The 19,809-nt window shown below is 46.3% G+C and overlaps 2 protein-coding genes across 4 annotated transcripts in view; one reads left to right on the plus strand and one right to left on the minus strand.

Moving 5' to 3' along the window:
* The first annotated feature begins 1,561 nt into the window (after nt 1-1,561).
* Nucleotides 1,562-7,807, plus strand: Gcdh (glutaryl-CoA dehydrogenase). Of its 2 annotated transcripts, XM_050120779.1 has the most exons (11): nt 1,564-1,781; nt 1,866-1,892; nt 2,532-2,675; nt 2,819-2,881; nt 3,006-3,176; nt 4,118-4,247; nt 4,325-4,541; nt 5,201-5,304; nt 5,522-5,647; nt 5,845-6,005; nt 7,326-7,807. In XM_050120779.1, the coding sequence occupies exons 1-11, from the start codon at nt 1,679-1,681 to the stop codon at nt 7,397-7,399; spliced, it is 1,320 nt and encodes a 439-aa protein (XP_049976736.1). In that variant the 5' UTR covers nt 1,564-1,678; the 3' UTR covers nt 7,400-7,807. The 2 variants fall into 2 exon arrangements, with proteins under 2 accessions (XP_049976738.1, XP_049976736.1); XM_050120781.1 differs by lacking the exon at nt 5,522-5,647 and having other exon boundaries at nt 1,562-1,781.
* The window catches only part of Syce2 (synaptonemal complex central element protein 2), a 15,774-nt gene continuing 3,026 nt past the window's right edge, over nt 7,062-19,809 (minus strand). The window contains exons 3-5 of one of the 2 annotated variants that reach the window (XM_050120782.1): nt 11,349-11,502; nt 8,315-8,503; nt 7,062-7,244 (exon numbers count right to left, since the gene is read on the minus strand). In XM_050120782.1, coding sequence (XP_049976739.1) covers nt 7,185-7,244; nt 8,315-8,503; nt 11,349-11,502 — 403 coding nt within the window. In that variant the 3' untranslated portion in view covers nt 7,062-7,184. Of the gene's footprint in view, nt 7,245-8,314; nt 8,504-10,801; nt 11,069-11,348; nt 11,503-19,809 lie in introns of those variants that run through there. The other variant, XR_007588492.1, reaches the window with a different exon arrangement.

Below are 19,809 nucleotides of genomic sequence, written 5' to 3' on the forward strand. Positions count from 1 at the left end.
TCTTTTTTAAAGATTTATTTATTACTATGTATACAGCATTCTATCTGCATGCATGCCTACACGCCAGAAGAAGGCATCGATCTCATTACAGATGGTTGTAAACTATCATGTGGTTGCTGGGAATTGAACTCAGGATCTCTGGAAAAACAGGCAGTGCTCTTAACCCCCGAACCATTTCTTTGGTCCACCTTTTGAAAGGGAACATAGCGAATGTGCACAGGAGGTGCTCTTAGTGGCTGCAGAGATGGCTCAGTGGTTAAGAGCACTGGCTGCTCTTCCAGAGGTCTTGAGTTCAATTCCCAGCAACCACATGGTGGCTCACAACCATCTGTAATGAGATCTGGTGCCCTCTTCTGGTGTGCAGGCATACATGTAGGCAAAATGTTATATACATAACACATAAATCAATAAATCTTTAAAAAAAGAACTTCTTTAAAAAAAATTTTGTGGGGGCTGGAGAGATGGCTCAGCCGTTAAGGGCATTACCTGCTCTTCCAAAGGTCCTGAGTTCAATTCCTGGCAACCACATGGTGGCTCACAACCATCTGTAATGTGGTCTGGTGCCCTCTTCTGACCTACAGGCATACACACAGACAGAATATTGTATACATAATAAATAAATTAATAAAAAAAGATTTCTGAAAAAAAATCTTGTGGTTTTGCATTTAGAAGCCTTGGGTTGATGTGGCTAGGGGCTACATCTTGGGAGTGCTCTTGGACAACAGTACCTAAATAAAAAGCCTAGACCTATAACAGAGGCTCCATGTCAAAGGGGCCTGTCTGAGAGGTTGTTTTACTGTACAGGTGCTTGTCACCAAGCTTAAAGACATGAAGATCTCCAGGGCACACAGTGCAAGGAGAGAACCAGCTCTATGTTGTCCTGTTGTCCTTCACCCTCCTCCACATGGGGGGCTGTGGCACACTCTAGGCACTAGGTAAGTAATTCCCTCCCTCCCTCCCTTCCTCCCTCCCTCTTTGCAATTCTGAGTTTTCTCTCTCTCCTTCACTGGGCAACTCTCTCACTAGACTCTCTCACTAGACTCTCTCACGCACGCACACAGACACACACACAATGAATAGATAAATGTAATTAAAACTTGCACACGAGTGAGGTCACACACACACACACACACACACACACACACACACACACACTCTCTCTCTCTCTCTCTCTCTCTCTCTCTCCGGGATAGACAGGCAGGCAGGTTGCGCTGGGATCATCCACTAGCGGCCCACTTTTCTCTCCACCGCACACCGTTTGCGGATTTTCCAAGGTTCAAACCCCAGGCTTCCTTATTGAACTTTGGGATCCCACCCCTCAGGCCCTTAGCAACTGGATAACCTGGGTGGGCGGAGCAGGAATACAGTTAGCCAATTAGGTTTGTACACTCGTTTTCCGCCCCTTTCAGGTTCGGATTCTTAAAGGGGACAACCTTCCTGCGCCGAGAAGAGCCAGCCTGCAAAGCGGCTGAAGCCCTGTCCCATTTAAAAGGCAGAGCCACGGAGGGGGGTGGTGTTCTGGGAGGAACCAATGAGCAACCTTTAGGCCGAGGTCAAGCGTGCAGGTCCGGAGCACAGTCGGGTTGAATCAGGTAAGAAGGGTGCGGGGTTGGAGAAGGCTGAGCTCCTCTGACGCCCGGCTTTTCCAGGTAGCGGTCGCTGCGCACTCGCCGGCTACATGGCTTTGAGAGGAGTCTCAGTCACCGCGCGGCTACTGAGTCGCAGGTCCGGCCTGCACTTCCCACGTGTCCCGCGTACGTCGAGCTCAGCGGCACACACTGGTCAGTGCGGGGACCTGGGATGGGGTTGGCGGGGAGACACAAGGACACTTTCTCAGTGTGATTTTTCTCGCCCTTTGTTTGCAGTGAAGACACAGAGCCCATCGGCCAAATGTAAGAACCTCCTTTCGGGGCTGGAGAGATGGCTCAGAGGTTAAGAGCACCGACTTAGTGTGCTCTAAGTCCTTCCAGAGGTCCTGAGTTCAATTCATGGTGGCTCACAACCATCTGTAATGAGATCTGGCGTCCTCTTATGGCCTGCACGCACACATGCAGACCTGTATACATAAGTAAATCTTTAAAAAAAAGAAAAGAAAAAAGAACCTCCTTTCCCACTAACCCCTATCCAGCTGTTGCCTTGACCTTTGGTGGGCTCTGTGATTGCAAGGGAAGGGAGGCTGGGTTGTGCCCAGGGTCAGAAGCGCTACTGGGCTAGAGAAGGGTTATGTTTATCAGACTGTTTTGAAACCAGCATTCACCTGGAGCGAGATAGGGAGAATGGGTGCAGTTTACAAATCTGGAAGAGGGCGGGGCCGTGGTGACCCATGACGCAGGCCTTTAATCCCAGCACTGGAGAAGCAATGGCAGGTGAATCTTTGTGAGCTCTAGGCCAGCCTGGTCTAAAGAATGCGTTCCAGGACAGCCAGGGCTACACAGTTTTAGAAATCCTATCTCGGAAAAAATTAGAAGTAAATAAGAAATCTGGAAGAGATAGCAGGGGTCTGGCTGACTCGAACCCCATGCCCTACCCAGCCTCTCGTCCTGGGTTTGACTGGAGGGACCCACTGGTGCTGGAGGAACAGCTGACCGCCGATGAGAAACTCATCAGGGACACGTTCCGCAACTACTGCCAGGAGCGACTTATGCCTCGAATTCTGCTGGCCAATCGGAATGAAGGTGCCCTGGTGGAGGGTGGGCACCCTGGGCTCCTCAACCACACACTACCTGCTGTAGTGCACACACGCTAGCTAGCTCTGTCCCTGGAGTCAGGGACTCCATCAAGCTGAGAAGGGACTTGACTCTCGCACCCATCTCTGCAGTTTTTCACCGGGATATCGTGTATGAGATGGGGGAGCTGGGCGTGCTGGGACCCACCATCAAAGGTAAGGGCAATTCTGTGTATACTCTGCAGTCCATACTCCCAACATTCCACCCCGACCCCCTGCCTGGTCCCAGCTGGGCTGAACTTTGGTCATCTTTGATCTACCTGATCCTCTTCCACACCAGGGTATGGCTGTGCTGGAGTATCATCGGTGGCCTATGGGCTCCTGACCCGAGAGCTGGAGAGGGTGGACAGCGGCTACAGGTCAATGATGAGTGTTCAGTCCTCCCTCGTCATGCACCCCATCTATACCTACGGGAGCGAGGAGCAGCGGCAGAAGTATCTGCCCCGGCTGGGTAAGCAGCTGCTGCCTGGTGGAGGGAGGTCAGCCTGGTCTGGAATGCAGATCCCAGTGTCCCCACAGCCTGGCTTCTTTCCTTCAGACCACCTGTGCCCTTGCCAGGCCTGAGGGCTCAGTTTCCTTATCCCATGCCGTCTTTGTCAGCCTTCTCCTCCTCACCGCCCCTTTGACTTCACCCGTGGCCATCATCATCTCCCCTTGAAGTTGTTCTCTGGTCTCCTCATTCCAGTCCAAAGTTGAAAGTCTTAACTGCTAGCCAGGTCTGTGCAGCCTGTGAGCAAGCCCAAGTCCTTTCCTCTACTTCTCTGGTCCCTCCGATTTTATTTGTACATAGGGTCTCACTGTGTAACCCTGTTTAGCCTGAAGCTTTGTAGACCAGGCTGGCCTCAAACTAAGAGGTCTACTTTCCTTAGTCTCCTGAGGGAGAGAGAAGAGCTAGGATTAAAGGCATGCATGACCAAGCGCATCCCTCTGGCCACTCTTGACTGCTCAGCTACTAGGGATTCTCCAAATAACCGTTACCTCGGTGATTACTCTTCCTCATACCCTTCCTCGGGCTGTGTGTGGTGACACAGACCTCTAATCCTAGCACTTCAGAGGCAGATGGATCTCTGTTCTAGGACAGCTAGGTCTACACAGTTCCAGGACAGCCAGGGCTACATGGTGAGACCTTCTTCTCAAAAACAAAACGAAGAAACAAGAAAAACTTCCTTCTTCCACTAAACCTTAGTGCCCTTCAAGACCCTCTTGCCAAGCCCTTCCTTCCTTGCCTCTCTCACATTATGACAGTGTGATTATGGCCTGGACCACTCATCAGCTCAGAGTGCAATGATGGCAGGGAGTATCTGCCTCAGTTATAGGCCTGGCTCAGTGGTGAAGGTAATTTATCAGATGAATGAGGCCTGGTAGCCTTATGACCCTGTCTTGTGCTTGCAGCCAAGGGTGAACTTCTGGGCTGCTTTGGGCTTACAGAGCCCAACCATGGGAGTGACCCAGGTGGCATGGAGACCAGAGCTCGCCACAATCCATCAAACCAGAGCTACACTCTCAATGGGACCAAGACCTGGTGAGGGCCCCAGGTGGTAGTGGGTGACACAGTGTGGGGATAGCAGCCAGATCCCTCTATAACTTTCTGGTCCCCAGGATCACCAACTCACCAGTGGCTGACCTGTTCGTAGTATGGGCTCGGTGTGAGGATAACTGTATCCGGGGCTTTCTGCTGGAGAAGGGAATGCGGGGCCTCTCAGCCCCTAGGATTGAGGGAAAGTTCTCCTTACGAGCCTCGTCTACTGGTATGATCATCATGGAGAACGTGGAGGTGCCCAAGGAGAATGTGCTCCCTAATGTGTCCAGCCTGGCGGTATGTGGTAGACACCTTGGGTACTGGTGGGGGTTACCTGCTTTGTCACCTTTTTTTTTTTTTATTATGTATACAATTTTCTGTCTGAGTGTGTCCCTGAAGGCCAGAAGAGGGTGCCAGACCTCTTTACAGATGGTTGTGAGCCACCATGTGGTTGCTGGGAATCGAACTCGGGTCCTTTGGAAGAGCAGGTAATGCTCTTAACCACTGAGCCATCTCTCCAGCCCGCTTTCTCACCTTTTCAAGTGGAGAGCAAATATAATGGTCCTTGTGCAAATGGAGCATCGCAGAGTTTGTGGTGTTCCCTGTTCATGGATGTGCTAACTGTACCTCTTGGGTTACCACCTTACTCATTGGCTCTGCCCAAGATATATATGGGCCCTGGGCCACTTTCTACACCGCTTGTCTGAGCAGCTTCCTGTCTCCTGCCAGCTTTATGCATACTGAGCACTGAGGTCAGGCCCCGTGCTGTACAGGACTACGTGCACACAGAATGGAAAGGCACTGAACAAGGCTTGCTGCACCCCAGTTTTGATGTACACACCCTATGTGATTTAAATGCAGATTCCCTTGTTTGGGACATTTGGAAGATGGATTTTCTTTCACAGTTGGTTCTTCCCAGACCTTCAGCTAACTGAGACCTCTTGTTGATCGTATAGGGTCCTTTTGGCTGCCTGAACACTGCCCGATATGGCATCACGTGGGGTGTGTTGGGAGCTGCTGAGTTCTGTTTGCACACAGCCCGGCAATACGCCCTGGACAGGTGTGTGGAGGCGCTATAACACCTGAGGGGTGTGGAGGGTCTTGGAGTTCACCTTGTTCCCCAACAGTGACTTCCCCAGCACCCAGGTTTAAGTTCTCTGTTCTGAGCTGGCTCAGGACATCCCGAGCAGTTAAAATATTGAGCCAATAGCAGGGTCATCATAAATTGGGGAGCCTCTTGAACTATACAGGCCCTCATTTGACCTTGTCTGTTCTAGGATCCAGTTTGGCGTCCCCTTGGCTAGGAACCAGCTGATTCAGAAGAAGCTGGCAGACATGCTCACCGAGATCACACTGGGCCTCCACGCTTGTTTGCAGCTTGGCCGTTTAAAGGATCAGGACAAGTAGGGATTATACTCTATGACTGAATCCTGGGCCCTTTCTGCGGTCCTTCCCAGCTGATGGTCCCAGGGACACAAGCTTCTTTCTTGGTTTAGATGGGTTAGATCAGGGACAGCCTTGCCAGTTGGACATGTGCTCCATCTGTTGGGTGTGACCAGTGCATGAGACCCAATGTTTATAACGTATGTGCCACTCCCAGGGCTACCCCAGAAATGGTCTCCCTGCTGAAGAGAAATAACTGTGGGAAAGCCCTGGACATTGCCCGCCAGGCACGAGACATCCTGGGAGGAAATGGGATTTCTGATGAGTACCATGTGATCCGGCATGCAATGAATCTGGAGGCCGTGAACACTTACGAAGGTCAGAGCTGGACCCTGGGCTTGGGGAAGAGGGTGTCACAGTGGCCTGGGGAGGGAGACAGCAGTACGGAGCCAGAATAGCACAGCTCCATCCTCTAGCTCCTCCTATTCCTTACCCAGAGTTACTCCACAGATGTTGTGGGAGCGACTGCATGACTTCAGAGGTCCGTGAGCACCGGAGATGCTCCTGGCCCTTGTTCTCATCGTGGCACAGGGCATGGAAGGAGACACGGTCCTAGAACCAAAGTGCCAAGAGATAGGCATGGTTCCTGGTGGTGTGTGTGAGGAAGAGAGCAGCACACTGTATCACAACTTTGTTCAGAGAAAAAGTTGTTTGTAGACTATGGGAGTCTTGTACACATGGCTTAGGACAAACATGGAAAAAGATTGAAAAATGATACTGGGGACAGGGGAAGAAGGGCTGTAAGAATGTTGTCATAAAAACATAAGAACCTGAGTTTCAATCCAGAGCCCTTATAAAGCCAGCACAGTAGCATGTGTCTGTAACCCATGCTCTTAGGTAAAATGGGAAACTGAGGCACAAATCCCTGGAAGTTCTCAGACCAGTCAGCCTGGGTACACATAGTGAACAACAACAAGCCCGTCTCAAGTAAGGCCCAAGACCTGAGGCTGCCCACTGGCCTCCAGATGTGTCGTGAGGAAGGAATATCCAGTGTGATCCATGCACAATGGGACAATAGCTTCATGGGCAGAGAGGCTTCTAGACAGAAAAAGCAGAATGTATGGAATATTTTCACGCCTCAATAACTGAGGGTTTGAACCAAGGGAAAGTCGCAGTCTTCAGTGTTTATCTGAGGCTACTGGATGAAACATTCCAGCAACAGTGAGAGGGAGAAGTGGGTGAGATCCTACAATGCAAGCATGATTTGAGATGGGTCAAACTTGGCCTTCTGAAAGTAAATGGGATCATTTAACTGTGTAAAAATGGAACTATTGGTTTCCGCTGCTGTCCCTAAAGATGGGGTGGAGCAAAGGACCATCCATGTTTTTGCACAGATGATCAGTTTTCCCAATTCTGGAAAAAAGTAGGCCAGGGTAGAAATCAAACATTTAAACATTTAGTCAACTGTAGGTGTGTACAGAACTGTAAAAACAAAAAAAAAACCCCAAAAACTCAATATGGCTCAGTGGGCTCTGTGTCTTCTCTTGATGGCTGTCATTAGGACGGGAGCTTCTTATAGCAGTCAGCATTCACCATCTGCTCTTCTAAAGTGGGGACCTAGGGCAGCATGAGATGTGACTTTAAAGGTCATTTATGAGCTGAAGATTACAAACAAGTTCTAACATTCATCTCACACAGGTACACATGACATTCACGCTCTGATCCTTGGGAGAGCAATTACTGGGATTCAGGCATTCACAGTTGGCAAGTGAACACACTTCAACGGAGAAACGCTTGGCTAGATCCTGGCAGCACCACACACTGCTCTGAGTCTGCTCAAGAAGTGGTGGACGGACCCAGCTTTTATGGTGGAAAGTGAGACACTGGTTTGAGACTATGGAAATTTCATTCTGAGAGATGTTCAGATATGTTCTACAAAAAGAAGAAACAATTCTCTGTAGCCTTTTAAAAATGAGATCAGATTCCATCTACCTTGTTTTCCTTCTTCTAACTGGGGGAGGAGAGAAAGACAAAGAAGCCAGTAAGTGAAGCGGAGCAGATCTTGTGAGAAGGTGCTCTGGAGTTTACAATGTGCCTTCCTTCCTGCCTCCATCCCAGGGGCAGTACCTTCTGTGTTCAACACCGAGCAGATAAGAGGAAAATAAAGAGCCTGTGCCTCACTCATTGGGGTTGGTCTGGGTTTACTGGTAACCACAGAGAGGTAGTTTGGGGAGCTTCACATAGGAGGAATGAGCATGCCTGGGGTTGTCTTTCTGGAATAGCTCATAGACTCTGAGCTAGACAGTCTCTCTGACTGGTAGGGGCACTTTGTACTTCTTTCATGATACAGCTAACTAATTACACAATAACATGGATAACAGTGATTTCTCAGTTCAGACTATGTGACTTGGGATCCCCAGAAGGTGACAGAGCACCAAGGGCTTTTGGAGGGACTGTAAACCCTGTGGGCTAGGACTGGCAGTATAGGGCTTAGTAACAGTCCTGTTTCCTAGAGTTAGGGTGGCTATCGGTGACGGAGCACTTGTCTGGCACGTGCAAATCCATGTGCCCCAGATGTCATTCCCAGCAATGCAGGGAAAAAGGAAAAGGTCTGGTTGCTGTTCATATGTACTCTCAGCTGAGTCATTCCAGGTCTCTTTCCTCACAGGGTACCTCTGAATTCTTACCTCAGACTGGACACATAGGTCCTTGTATACAGTTTCCACAGTTTGGCAGACTTGTTTGAGCTCCATTTCTAGAAGGCTGATCTTTGTCATCTTCTGAGTGAATTCTTGGAGTCTTTCCTGAATGATCTTGCTGTGGTTGGTGTACACCTGGTACATCCTCTCCTCCAATTTCTCTGTCAGATCCGAGACCTTTTAGAGAGTAACAAAGAATTGTACTCACTCTAGGCAAAATTTTGCTTATGCGTTATTTCTTTAGAGACATGGCCCTGCCTGTACCCAGGCTGGTCTTGCTTGAACTCATTGGCCTTCCTGTCTCACACTCCTTAGTGCTGGGATTACAGGCACACAGGTGCACACCACTAGTCGAAGTTCTTTTGTTTCAGATCGTCAGTCTCACATAGTCAGGATTGGCCTTGAACTTGCTATGCAGCTGAGGCTGGTTCTGAATGGACCCTAGTGCTTCTACCTCTCAAGTGCTGGGAATTATAAGGATATGCCATATGCCTAGCTTCTTTTTTTTTTTTTTTAACTTTTTTTTAAAAAATTTTATTCATATGTATACAGTGCTCTGCCTGCATGTATCCCTGCAGGCCAGAAGAGGGCACCAAATCTCATTACGGATGGTTGTGAGCCACCATGTGGTTGTTGGGAATTGAACTCAGGACCTTTGGAAGAGCAGGCAGAACTCTTAACCACTAAGCCATCTCTCCAGCCCTAGCTTTTTATTTATTAAAACAAGATATAAATGTGTGTTCAGTTGGTTCGTCATCTTAAATTTAGGAATGATTAAAAATCAACAGGTGGGGGCTGGAGAGATGGCTCAGCGGTTAAGAGCATTGCCTGCTCTTCCAAAGGTCCTGAGTTCAATTCCCAGCAACTACATGGTGGCTCACAACCATCTGTAATGAGGTCTCCTCTTCTGACCTGCAGACATACACACAGGCAGAATATTGTATACATAATAAGTAAATAAATAAATTAAAAAAAATAAATAAAGGCGTGCACTCTCAAAAAAAAATCAACAGGTGGGCTGGAGAGATGGCTCAGAGATTAAGAGCACTGGCTGTTCTTCCAGAGGTCCTGAGTTCAATTCCCAGCAACCACATGGTGGCTCACAACCATCCGTAATGAGATCTGTAGACATACATGCAGGCACAACATTGTACACATTACAAAATTTAAAAAAAATAAACTTTTTTTTAAAAAAAATCAAGAAGAAAAGTTAAATCTGTAGGAAATCAGGTGTAGTGGTACAAATCTGTTATCCCAGCCCTTGGGTGTAGGCAGGAGGGAGGGTCTCCTGGGGCTATACATCGAGTTCCAGGTCATCTAGAGTTACATAGCAAGATCCTGCCTCAAAACCCCAAAATAAAATGTACAGAAAGACATGTATTGGTTCTATGCAAACACTACCTCATTTGAATGAGAGACCTGAACACCATCTGTGAAGACTAGTATCCATGGAGTTCTGGAACCAATCCTCTTTCTGATACTAAGAGAAGACTAACTGTATTTAAATTAGAAAAGGTGTGACTGAGAGCCCAGGACCAGTGCAGTTCATGGTCAGCTGGCTGTGCATTCTCAAGCAGCATCAGCATTATCAACAGCCATTGATACCTCATTCCAGCAAGCATAGCTCAAGGGATGAGTGCCATGTGTGCTGTAGAACCAACTATCTCATCCCAGACCAAGGGTAAGATAGCGCAAGCTACAACCAGGCCTGCTGGAACAGGTCTGTAATCCTAGCTACTTAGAAAGCCAAGGCAGGAGCACGACAAGTTCAAGGCCAACAGGGTGACACCCTGCTTCAAAATAAAAAGGCCCAGTATTAGAATACTCATCTAGCATGCTTAAGACTCTAATTGAGGTGGATAGATCTAGGTTCCTGAGTCTGGTTCCCTTACGTCATTTACCATTTTATTTTTAAAGATATGGGTATTTGCCTGCTTGTCTGTAATATGCATGCCTAGTGACTGGAGGTCAAAAGAGGACATCTGATCTACTGGAACTGGAGTTACAGGCAGTTGTTACCTGACATGGATGCTAGTAGTCAAACTCAGTCCTCTGGAAGAGCAGTAAGTGGTCTTAACTGCTGAGCCATTTTGAGCCCCAATTTTTTGTTGTTGTTGTTTAATTTTTTTGAGGCAGACTCTTACTATGTAGCACAGTGGGCATGAAACTCATTATGTATGCTGGTCAGTGGATGGCACACACCTTTAATTCCAGCACTTAGGAGGCAGAGGCAGGCAGATCTCTGAGTTCGAGGCCAGTCTGGTCTGCAGAGTGAGTTCCAGAACAGCTAAGGCTATACAGTGAACCCCTGTCTCGAAAAACTTGGAAGGAAGGAGAGGAAGGGAGGGAAGGAAGGAAAGAAAAAAAATTTTAAAAAAAGAGAAACTCACTATGTAGACCACGCTGGTCTTGAATGCACAGAGATTTGCCCGCCTCACTTCCTAAGTACTGGGATTAAAGGCAGAGCTACCATACCTGGTTTTCCCACTTTAGAAATTGCTTATGTGGCCGGGCGGCAGTGGTGTACACTTTGTATACTTGCAGGCCAGAAGAGGGCGCCAGATCTCATCGCAGATGGTTGTGAGCCACCATGTGGTTGCTGGGAATTGAACTCAGGACCTCTGGAAGAACAGTGCTCTTAACCTCTGAGCCATCTCTCCAGCCCCAGTGGTGTACACTTTTAATCCAAGTCAGAGGCAGGCAAATCTCAGTGAGTTCGAGGTCAGTCAGGACTGTTATACCCTGTCTTGAAAACGAAAAAAAAAAAAAATGTGTGTGTGTGTGTAAATAGGTATCAAACCAATAGCTGTTTTCAGGTTAGAAAAATGCTCTACCACTAAACAACACACTCATCCAAAATCATTCATTTCTGAGCCTTAGTTTTCTCATTTATGATATGGGCCCAATCTATTGAGTGTTCTAGAATAAAATGAAAACTGTGTGCAGAGCATCTTGCAGGGTCCCTGGAACCCAACAGATGTCAGACCATAGGTTCCTCCTTCCCTTTGAGAGATTCTGTCACCTTCTTCTTGAGGTTGTCCCTGAAGTTGGTCATGAGTGCATGGTCCTTCTGCCTGCTCTCATTGATGTTTTCAATCAGCTCCTGGGCTTTCTTCTTCAGGATTGCAATGCTAGACTCCAGGGAGGAGAAGGGTCCTGTCAGCTGGTAGTTGGCACTGGAGTGGAGATATAAGGGTTAAACTCTGACTTCGGAAAGCACTGAAAGTAGCATCATGTTCTTCTAAACGTGGCTGACCTGAGTTGGAGCTCAGTGGTAGAATATGTGCTTATCACAATTGAGTACCACACACACACACGCTCATGGGGCCAGGGAGAACGTGATCTAATGAAGCTGTATGGTATGAGTGAGGAAGGTGTGGACTGCTGCCTTTGTGGGTGACACCCAACACTTTCCCTTTCATTTGGACCTTGAGACATGGGGCAGCCTCCAACCCTTGAATAACCTAGATGAACTAGAGTGTAAGTCTAACCTGCCTGCAGTTCCAGAACACAATCTGTGCAGCGCAAAGCCACTGTTCATGTCTGTATGTATACACCACTGGCTTCTATGAAGTGAGCACTATGGTAGTTTCCATAAGAACCAACCCCCTGGGGGTTGCTTATATGCTGACTAGTTGGTGAAACTGTTTGGGGAGGACTAGGAGACATGGCCTTGGAGGTGTGTCATTGGAGTTTGAGGGTTCCAAAGACCAGCACCATTCCCAGTATGCCCTCTCTGCTTCCTGTTTGTGGACTGAGATGTGAACTCTCAGTTGCTGCTACAGGCAACATGCCTGCCTGCCACCATGTATACCCTCTGTGGCTCTACACTACTGTGCTTGTCACGTATGATCAGAACCTCAGAGGACTGTGCACTCGTTGCCTCTGTACTCTAGCATGCAGTTGTCCACAGCCCATTTTGTTGTTGGTTTCCAGGCAGTACTTCATTCTTTAGCCCACGCTGGTTTCAAACTCAAGGCAACACACCTGCCTCAACCTTTCCAGTGCTGGGATTACAGACATAAGTCACTATGCATAACTTCACTCTCTGTTGAATTGAATAAAGGGCACTATTGTGGAATATTATTTTTAAGGCATGTTACATTTCTTCCTACTGCTTTTATCATGCAAAAACATGTTCCATTTGTTTGATTAAATAAAATTAACGTGTGGTCAGGAGGCTAAGTCAGTAACTAGCTGACAGGAAGGGGTAGAGAGGAAACCAGGTATATAGCAAGTGTTCTTAAGTGGGGCCTGAGCAGGTCTCGTGGGTTTTTTTTTTTTTTGGTTTTTCGAGACAGGGTTTCTCTGTAGCTATGGAGCCTGTCCTGGAACTCCCTTTGCAGACCAGGCTGGCCTCGAACTCACAGAGATCCGCCTGCCTCTGCCTCCCGAGTGCTGGGATTAAAGGCCTGCACCACCACCGCCAGGCTTGTGGGTTTTTCAGGAGATGCAACTAAGGTGAGCTACTTGTAGTTCAGCCTCTCTGAGCTAGCAGGATTTCACCTCAACCTTTGAATCCTGAGTTCTACAGAGGAATAGAGATGTAGATAAAGTTTCCCTTTGAGAGAGCCCAGTGTAAGAGGGAACAGAATTCCCGCCCACTGCGACCCTTGTGGCCGAACTACAGCTGCTGAATTGCAATTGCTGATTAGGATAGCAACTGCTTAAGGGGCAGCCACAGGATTGGGTTAAAAAACAACAGAACACCCACTGACCTATTATCCCACCTCCATACAGAGACTCAGGTTTATTGTCTTCCAATGTGTTTACTATAGGACTGCTCTAGAAAGGCAGAAACACTACTTACAGTGAAGTCAGTTACAGAAAGCATGGGAACTAGGAGGCCAGTCCCTGAACATTTCTAGAAAATGACTTTTGGGGTGGAACATATGTACAAAGGAGTCTCTGACCTCTGAGGCTTCAACCAGTCATCTTTCCAAGTCTGAGCAGGGTGGAGATTCACTCAAATCCTTGTGTGGCTTGGATGTTTTCGAAGGACAGCTATACTCTCCTTGCATGAGCCTAGGCCTGGGAACAGTCTTGGCTTCCCCAGCTGTTTCCCTCCAGTATAGCTTCAGACAGGGACTATGCCCTCAAAGCTTACTGTTGACCACAGCTCCTCTTACCTGGTATACCCTCCCAAAAAAACTACTGTCTCTCTACAAGCAAATGCTTTCTCTTTTTCCATATTCCAGTTTTTGTTTTTGTCAACTTGACACAGACTGGGGTCATCTAAGAAGAGGGAACCTCAATTGAGAAAATGCTTCCATTAGATAGGCCTGTAGACAAGTCTGTGTGGGCATTTTCCTGATTAATGATTGATGTGGGGTGATCCATAATTTGGTCCTGGCTTGTATAAGAAAGTAGGCTAAACTGGGTGGTGGTTGTGCACGCATTCTGGAGGCAGAGGCAGGCAGATCTCTGTGAGTTCGAGGCCAGCCTGGTCTACAGAGTGAGTTCCAGGACAGCCAAGGCTACACAGAGAAATCCTGTATCAAGGGGGGAGAAAAAGAAAAAAAAAAGAAAAATAGAAAAAGAAAAAAGTAGGCTGAGCAAACCATGGAGAACAAGCCAGTAAGCAGTGTTTCCCATGCCTCTGCTTTAGTTCCTTCCCTGCTTGAATTCTTGGTTTGGCTTTCCTCAATGATGGATTGTGATTAGAATGTATAATTGACACAAATCCTTTCCTCCCCAATTTGCTTTTGGTGATGGTGTTTTATCACAACAATAGAAAGCAAACTAGAGACAAGAATGGCCCTGGAAACACTAGCCCTCAGGGACACTACCATCCTATGTTTGTTTATCTTACTTTCTCATACTTCCCACCAGTCTCCTGGAACATCAGAATCTGTCTTAAATGTGCATATACAAAACTAAGTGGCAAAGATGATATCCTGCCTGTTGACCTTTCGGACTCCCCATCTCCATCCCCAGTATCAGAAACTGAACTTACGGACTTGCACATGCTGGGCAGATATTTTGAGACAGGGATTCACCCAAACAGGCAGAACTTGGATTCTGGCTTTGAACTTTTGCTCTTTCCTGGCTCAGCCTGAACGACAATTCTCTTCTGTGCTTTTCAGCACTTCAAAGACTTCACTATGTGCTGAATTCCTGGGTGTTCTGACAGAGCTACTCTAAGATCCCTGCTCTCGTGCCTTCTTACACCCAGCTTCCCTTGACTCATCCTCTTCTAGACTAAATCAGGATTTCAAAATTAGACTCATCTTGCGAGGTGTTTCTTTTTGTGTAATTCTCTGCAACCTGACTGAACTCCTAATGGCTGCAAGATGCTCTACTACAATACTCAAGAATTGAGGTGAAAAATCACTTGAATTAAACTAATTCAGATTTTGTGGTGGGACAAATGCCTGCATCAGATGTCTACTGAGAGCATATTTTTATTTTTCCAAACCCATCTTTTATGGATTTCAGCTTTTCCATTTCATTTTCTTAATACTCAGCAGCTGCATATTAATCAAGATGCTAATGAATCATTGGCTTCCCTGGGTCTGTACTCACCAATTAGCTTTAATAAACAAAATGTGTGGTGTCCTCTCTGTAGGCTTCCTCAGTTCCTGGGCTGACTTCTGTGGCAGAACCCTGGACTGAGGCCAGGGATGGAAAAGAGCCCAATACAGTTATGGGGCTTGCTGGCCTGCGTGGAGCCTAGGACGGGGGGCCTTTAAGCGTATCGATGCACCCATCTATTATGTCTGTCCTTCTAAGGAGACCCTAACCAGTTCCAAGAATTAGAAGAGTTCCCAAGCTGGCAGGGGGCCCAGGAAACGGGTCTCAGCAAAGAGACCATCTGTTCGCTCCAGGTAAATCTATGATTGGCAGGCGTATGAGCCAGAGCTACCCACTGATAGGGCCTTCTTTCCATGGCCTCTCACAGATAACACAAATAAATAAGCCACCAGCCACTTGTGACCATCTTGGGGGACAGTCCCAGGAGAGGGATCCACAGAATCTGGCACTCAGGAAAAGTGATGTTTTGCTGACGTCCTGCCAGGAAGGGGGAAGGTTTGAGTGGAAGCTGATGAGCCAGTTCCTCACCTACCTCCCCTCCAGAAACGTGTTAATATTTCAATCATGTTGCTGCGTGTTGGCTGCTGAGTCCATTAACTGGTCCCTGTGATGATTTTCATCCATCTGGTTTTTGGCTCCTGTAGAAGTCCTTCAAGTTTGTAAACGCTTTCTTTGCTTGTGCCTCTTCACCTCAGAGATTCTGGTCTAAGTGTGCTATTTGCAGTACATTTATCAAATAAATGATTCATTCATATCTGCTTGTTTTCTAGTTTCTGACTAATAGCACGAATTCCACCCTGTGGTCTGCCTTCTCATTGAGAAACAGGGGAGAAAAGGGAGCGCTGTCTTTGTCTGGGTCCTCTGGCTCTGGCCTCAAGTGAGCTCATTCAGTCCACAACTGCCATCACAGCAGCCTCTCCCACAGCACCCTAGCAGTCCCTGATATCACACCACTTTGAGTTCCAGCTCAGAGATCCCAGTTTTGATTTCTGACCTTGGCTGTACATAATCATGAAAATGTCCCCTGCTCTCCCACACACCTCAAAAAATAAAAAAAGCGGGGGGGATGTAAAATAGAATTTAAGTTCTTGCCTCTGTTCTAGAAGCTAGCACCTGTGGGAACCCATGCCAAGCAGAGGGATGTCCTGGTGAGCACTGAGTACTACTGGCTCTCTGAGGAATGGGGGAAAACCCTGATTTGAAGTTTGCCAAATGCCACTGTGCAAATATTCCCACAATAGCAAATATCAAGCTTCCAATATAAACTTGCCAACTTGGGAAGGGATATATAGAATCAGCTCTTGCAAGCCAGTAGGAGCCAGTTCCAATATACTTCCTCCTGCCTATTCCCTAAGGGCTTTCCCCCAACCTCCCCTGCTAAATGGCACCCCAGACAGAACCCCCAACCTGATCCACATCCACTCACACTTCCTTCAAACCATTCTCCACTTAGTAGTCAGGCATGGCATTTTTTTCTTGTTTGTTTGTTGTCTGTTTTGAGGCAGTCTCACTATCTGCCTACCTCTGCCTCGGAGTGCTGGGATTAAAGTTGTGTACCACATCCAACCATCATCTCTTTATAACAGGAACCTGAGTATGCCACTTCTCTGGCCCAACAGTTCCTACTAAATATAAGTACCTTTCTTCTAGTACTCATTAAGGTACCTAAATCTGTGGACACTCATATAATACACACCTTCTGTAAAACAGTGTAACACTTGCACAGCCTACACATATCCTTCTGTTGCAAACCGTGTGGTGGTGCATTGGGAGGTGGACGCTGCAGCACCAGTTCAGGACAATTTCAGCTCTGTATCAAGTTCAAGGCTAGCCTGGACTACATGATAGACTTTCAAAAGGACAAACAAGCCTAATAAGGAGTCAGTGAGATGACCCCATAGGTAAAGGCCACTACTAATCAAGCTAAGAGACCTAAATTCAATCCCAGGAACCCAGATAAAGATGGAAGGAGAGAAATGTAATAAATCTGTTGGGTGGCCTGGCAATTTGGAACCTGACTATAAAGGAGACGATATATACTGCATCCCCATAAAAACTTCTATATGGATGTTCATAGCACTAGTACATATAATAGTCAAACATCTATTTGTCTATTGATAACAAAATATGACAGATTCATAGTATGTAATTTCATTTGGCCACAAGGAGGACCAAAGTTCTGATAAAAGCTAAAAGTATAAATGACATGCCAAGTGAAGAAAGGAGCACATGGCATATGACTCCATCCAAATGAAATGTCCATAATAGACAACTGTATGGAGACAGAAAGCAGATTAGTAGTTACAGGAGATAGGAAAGAGGCAAGGAGATATGAGGTTTCTTTTTTAGAATGATGAAAATGTTTCGAAGTTGATTAATGATTGTATGGCTCTATGAATGTATTAAAAAGTATTAAATCACACACTTCCACAGGTGAGTTGCATGGCATATCACAGGATGAGCATCCTCAATTCTAAATTCCAAAATTCAGGGCGGGCATGGTAGTGAATACCTTTAGTCCCAGCCCTGAGGAGGAAGAGGTAGGCTGGTGTAAGAGGTTTTTCTGTCTATGTGTTGCTTTCATTGGCTGAACAGAGAAACTGCCTTGGCCTTTTGATAGGGCAGCACTTAGATAGGCGGAGTAGAACTGAATACTGGGAAGAAGGGCAGAGAGAGCCGCCATGGAGCTACCAGGTCAGACATGCTGAATCTTTCATGCTGGTGAGCCACAACCTCATGGTGATACACAGATTAATAGAAATGAGAGAGCTAATGGGCCAGGCAGTGTTTAAATGAATACAGTTTCTGTGTGATTATTTCAGGTGTAAGCTAAATTTCAGGGCGGCCGGGACCAAAAGCAGGGCCCTTTCCATTCAACAGTAGGCTGATTTGAGTTCAAGACCAGCCTAGTCTGCATTGTGAGTTCTAGGATGCCAGGGTTGCATGTTGAGACTTTGCCTTAACAAAATAACCCCCAAATCCAAAACTCTACGATGCACAGAAAGATTCAGATAAGCAGATGGCACATGCCTATACTCCTAGCACTTGGGAGGCTGACACGGAAAGACTTTGAGTTCTAGGATAGCTGAGCTGTACAGCAAGACCCTGCCTTAAAAAAAACAAGGGCTGGGTGTAGAGAGTGGATGAAGTCCTGAGTGGATGTGCATTGTTGATATGAACATAGCGTATCAAGAACTTCAATGCCTTAGATTCCTAGAAACAGCAAAATCTTCCCATGGTTTAGGTCAGACGTTGACAGTATCTGTACAGAGTATAAACCACAGTTGGTTTTTTTTTCCTCCTAAATGTTTACAGCCTGAGACCTCCCTACAGAGACACATACTGAAATTAGCAAAATCTGCCTCCTCAATTGGTTAATATATATATATGTGCATATATATGTGTGTGTATTATATATACACACACACTCATATATATTTATATAAATAAATGTACTGAGTTTTGGGGCTGCTGCTAGGGTGCCTCCATCAGAGCATATAGTCCACCCAGCTTTTCTGTATATGTGTCTGTCCTTTCTTCATTCCTTTGTCATACCAGTCAGGGTCAAGTTCAAAGTGCTGTAGTTTCAACAACTGGAAATGTATACTCAGTGACAGGGTGCTTATTTACCATGCATAAGACACTGGGTTCCGTCAGGCGATGGTGACACAACCCTTTAATACCAGCACTCGAGAGGCAGAGGCAGGCAGATCTCTGTGAGCTCAAGGCCAACCTGGTCTACAAGAGCTAGTTCCAGGACAGGCTCCAAAGCCACAGAGAAACCCTGTCTCTAAAAAAAAACAAAAAACAAAAACAAACAAACAAAAAAAAAAAACAGAAAGAAAAGAAAAGAAAGAACGAACTGAGAAATTGGCCCTCATTGAAATTAAAAACTTAAAAGCCAGGTGTAGTTTATAGCTGTCTTATTCATAACTACTAAAATTTAGAAGCGATCAAGATGTCCTTCAAAAGTGAACTGAATATATACTGGGGTATATCCACAAAAAAGGACATTTTGAAGCACTAAAAACAAGTTAAAAAAAGAAACAACCAAATGAGTTGTGATGCCACCAAAAGACAACGAGCTATCACAACACCATATTGCTAAGTCTCTAGAAACCAAAAGCGCTGGCTTAGTCATTGTTGCAATGCCCATCATCTAGACCCTCAATGAGTATCTGGTTGAATAAAAGTGCATGGGAAAAACTTTTGGGTTTTTTTTTTTTTTTTTGAGACAGGGGTTCTCTGTGTAATAGTCCTGGCTATGCTGGAATTTTCTTTGTAGACCTGACTAGGCTCGAACTCTCGGAGATCCACCTATCTGCCTCCCATGTGCTGGATTAAAGGTGTCCGCGACTACCACCCAGCTGGGAAAAACATTTTTTAAGTTATTCTTGACACTTTCTTTCTTTCACTCCAGAATCTAATCCATTATCGTTTTCAGATCTATCCTCTTAAATATTTCCAGAACCTGACACATCTCACTACTTCCATACCACCACAGACCAAGCATTTGGGATTATTCCCATTGCCTCCACACTCCTGTCCTTCATGTCACAGCAGCTAGGGGGAGCCTTTTACTACTTTCTTTCAAAGAGAACAAACTTCTCTAAAAGGCTAGATAGTAAAAAAACAAAACAAAACAAAAACTATTTTTTTTTTTTTTTTAAGATAGTCTCATGATGTAGCCCTGGCTGGCTTGGAACTCAAAAAGATCCATTGGCCTCTGCCTCCCTAAAACTTTTTAAAATATTTTTTATGGTTTATTTAACAATATTATTATTATTATTTGGTTTTTCGAGACAGGGTTTCTCTGTGGCTTTGGAGCCTGTCCTGGAACTAGCTCTGTAGACCAGGCTGGTCTCGAACTCACAGAGATCCGCTTGCCTCTGCCTCCCGAGTGCTGGGATTAAAGGCGTGCGCCACCATCGCCTGGCTTAACATTATTT

Source organism: Alexandromys fortis, unplaced genomic scaffold (genome assembly GCF_014885135.2).
Source record: "Alexandromys fortis isolate MF-2015 unplaced genomic scaffold, M_Fortis_MF-2015_v1.1 scaffold_186, whole genome shotgun sequence".
NCBI classification, from domain to species: Eukaryota; Metazoa; Chordata; class Mammalia; order Rodentia; family Cricetidae; genus Alexandromys; species Alexandromys fortis.

What these genes read in the sequence shown, in the direction of transcription:
- Gcdh (XM_050120779.1), top strand. Translation starts at nt 1,679, where the DNA reads ATGGCTTTGAGAGGAGTCTCAGTCACCGCGCGGCTACTGAGTCGCAGG. An exon ending in CGGCAATACGCCCTGGACAG is followed by an intron (nt 5,305 to 5,521) that starts GTGTGTGGAGGC and finishes TGTCTGTTCTAG; the next exon opens with GATCCAGTTTGGCGTCCCCT. An exon ending in CGTTTAAAGGATCAGGACAA is followed by an intron (nt 5,648 to 5,844) that starts GTAGGGATTATA and finishes TGCCACTCCCAG; the next exon opens with GGCTACCCCAGAAATGGTCT.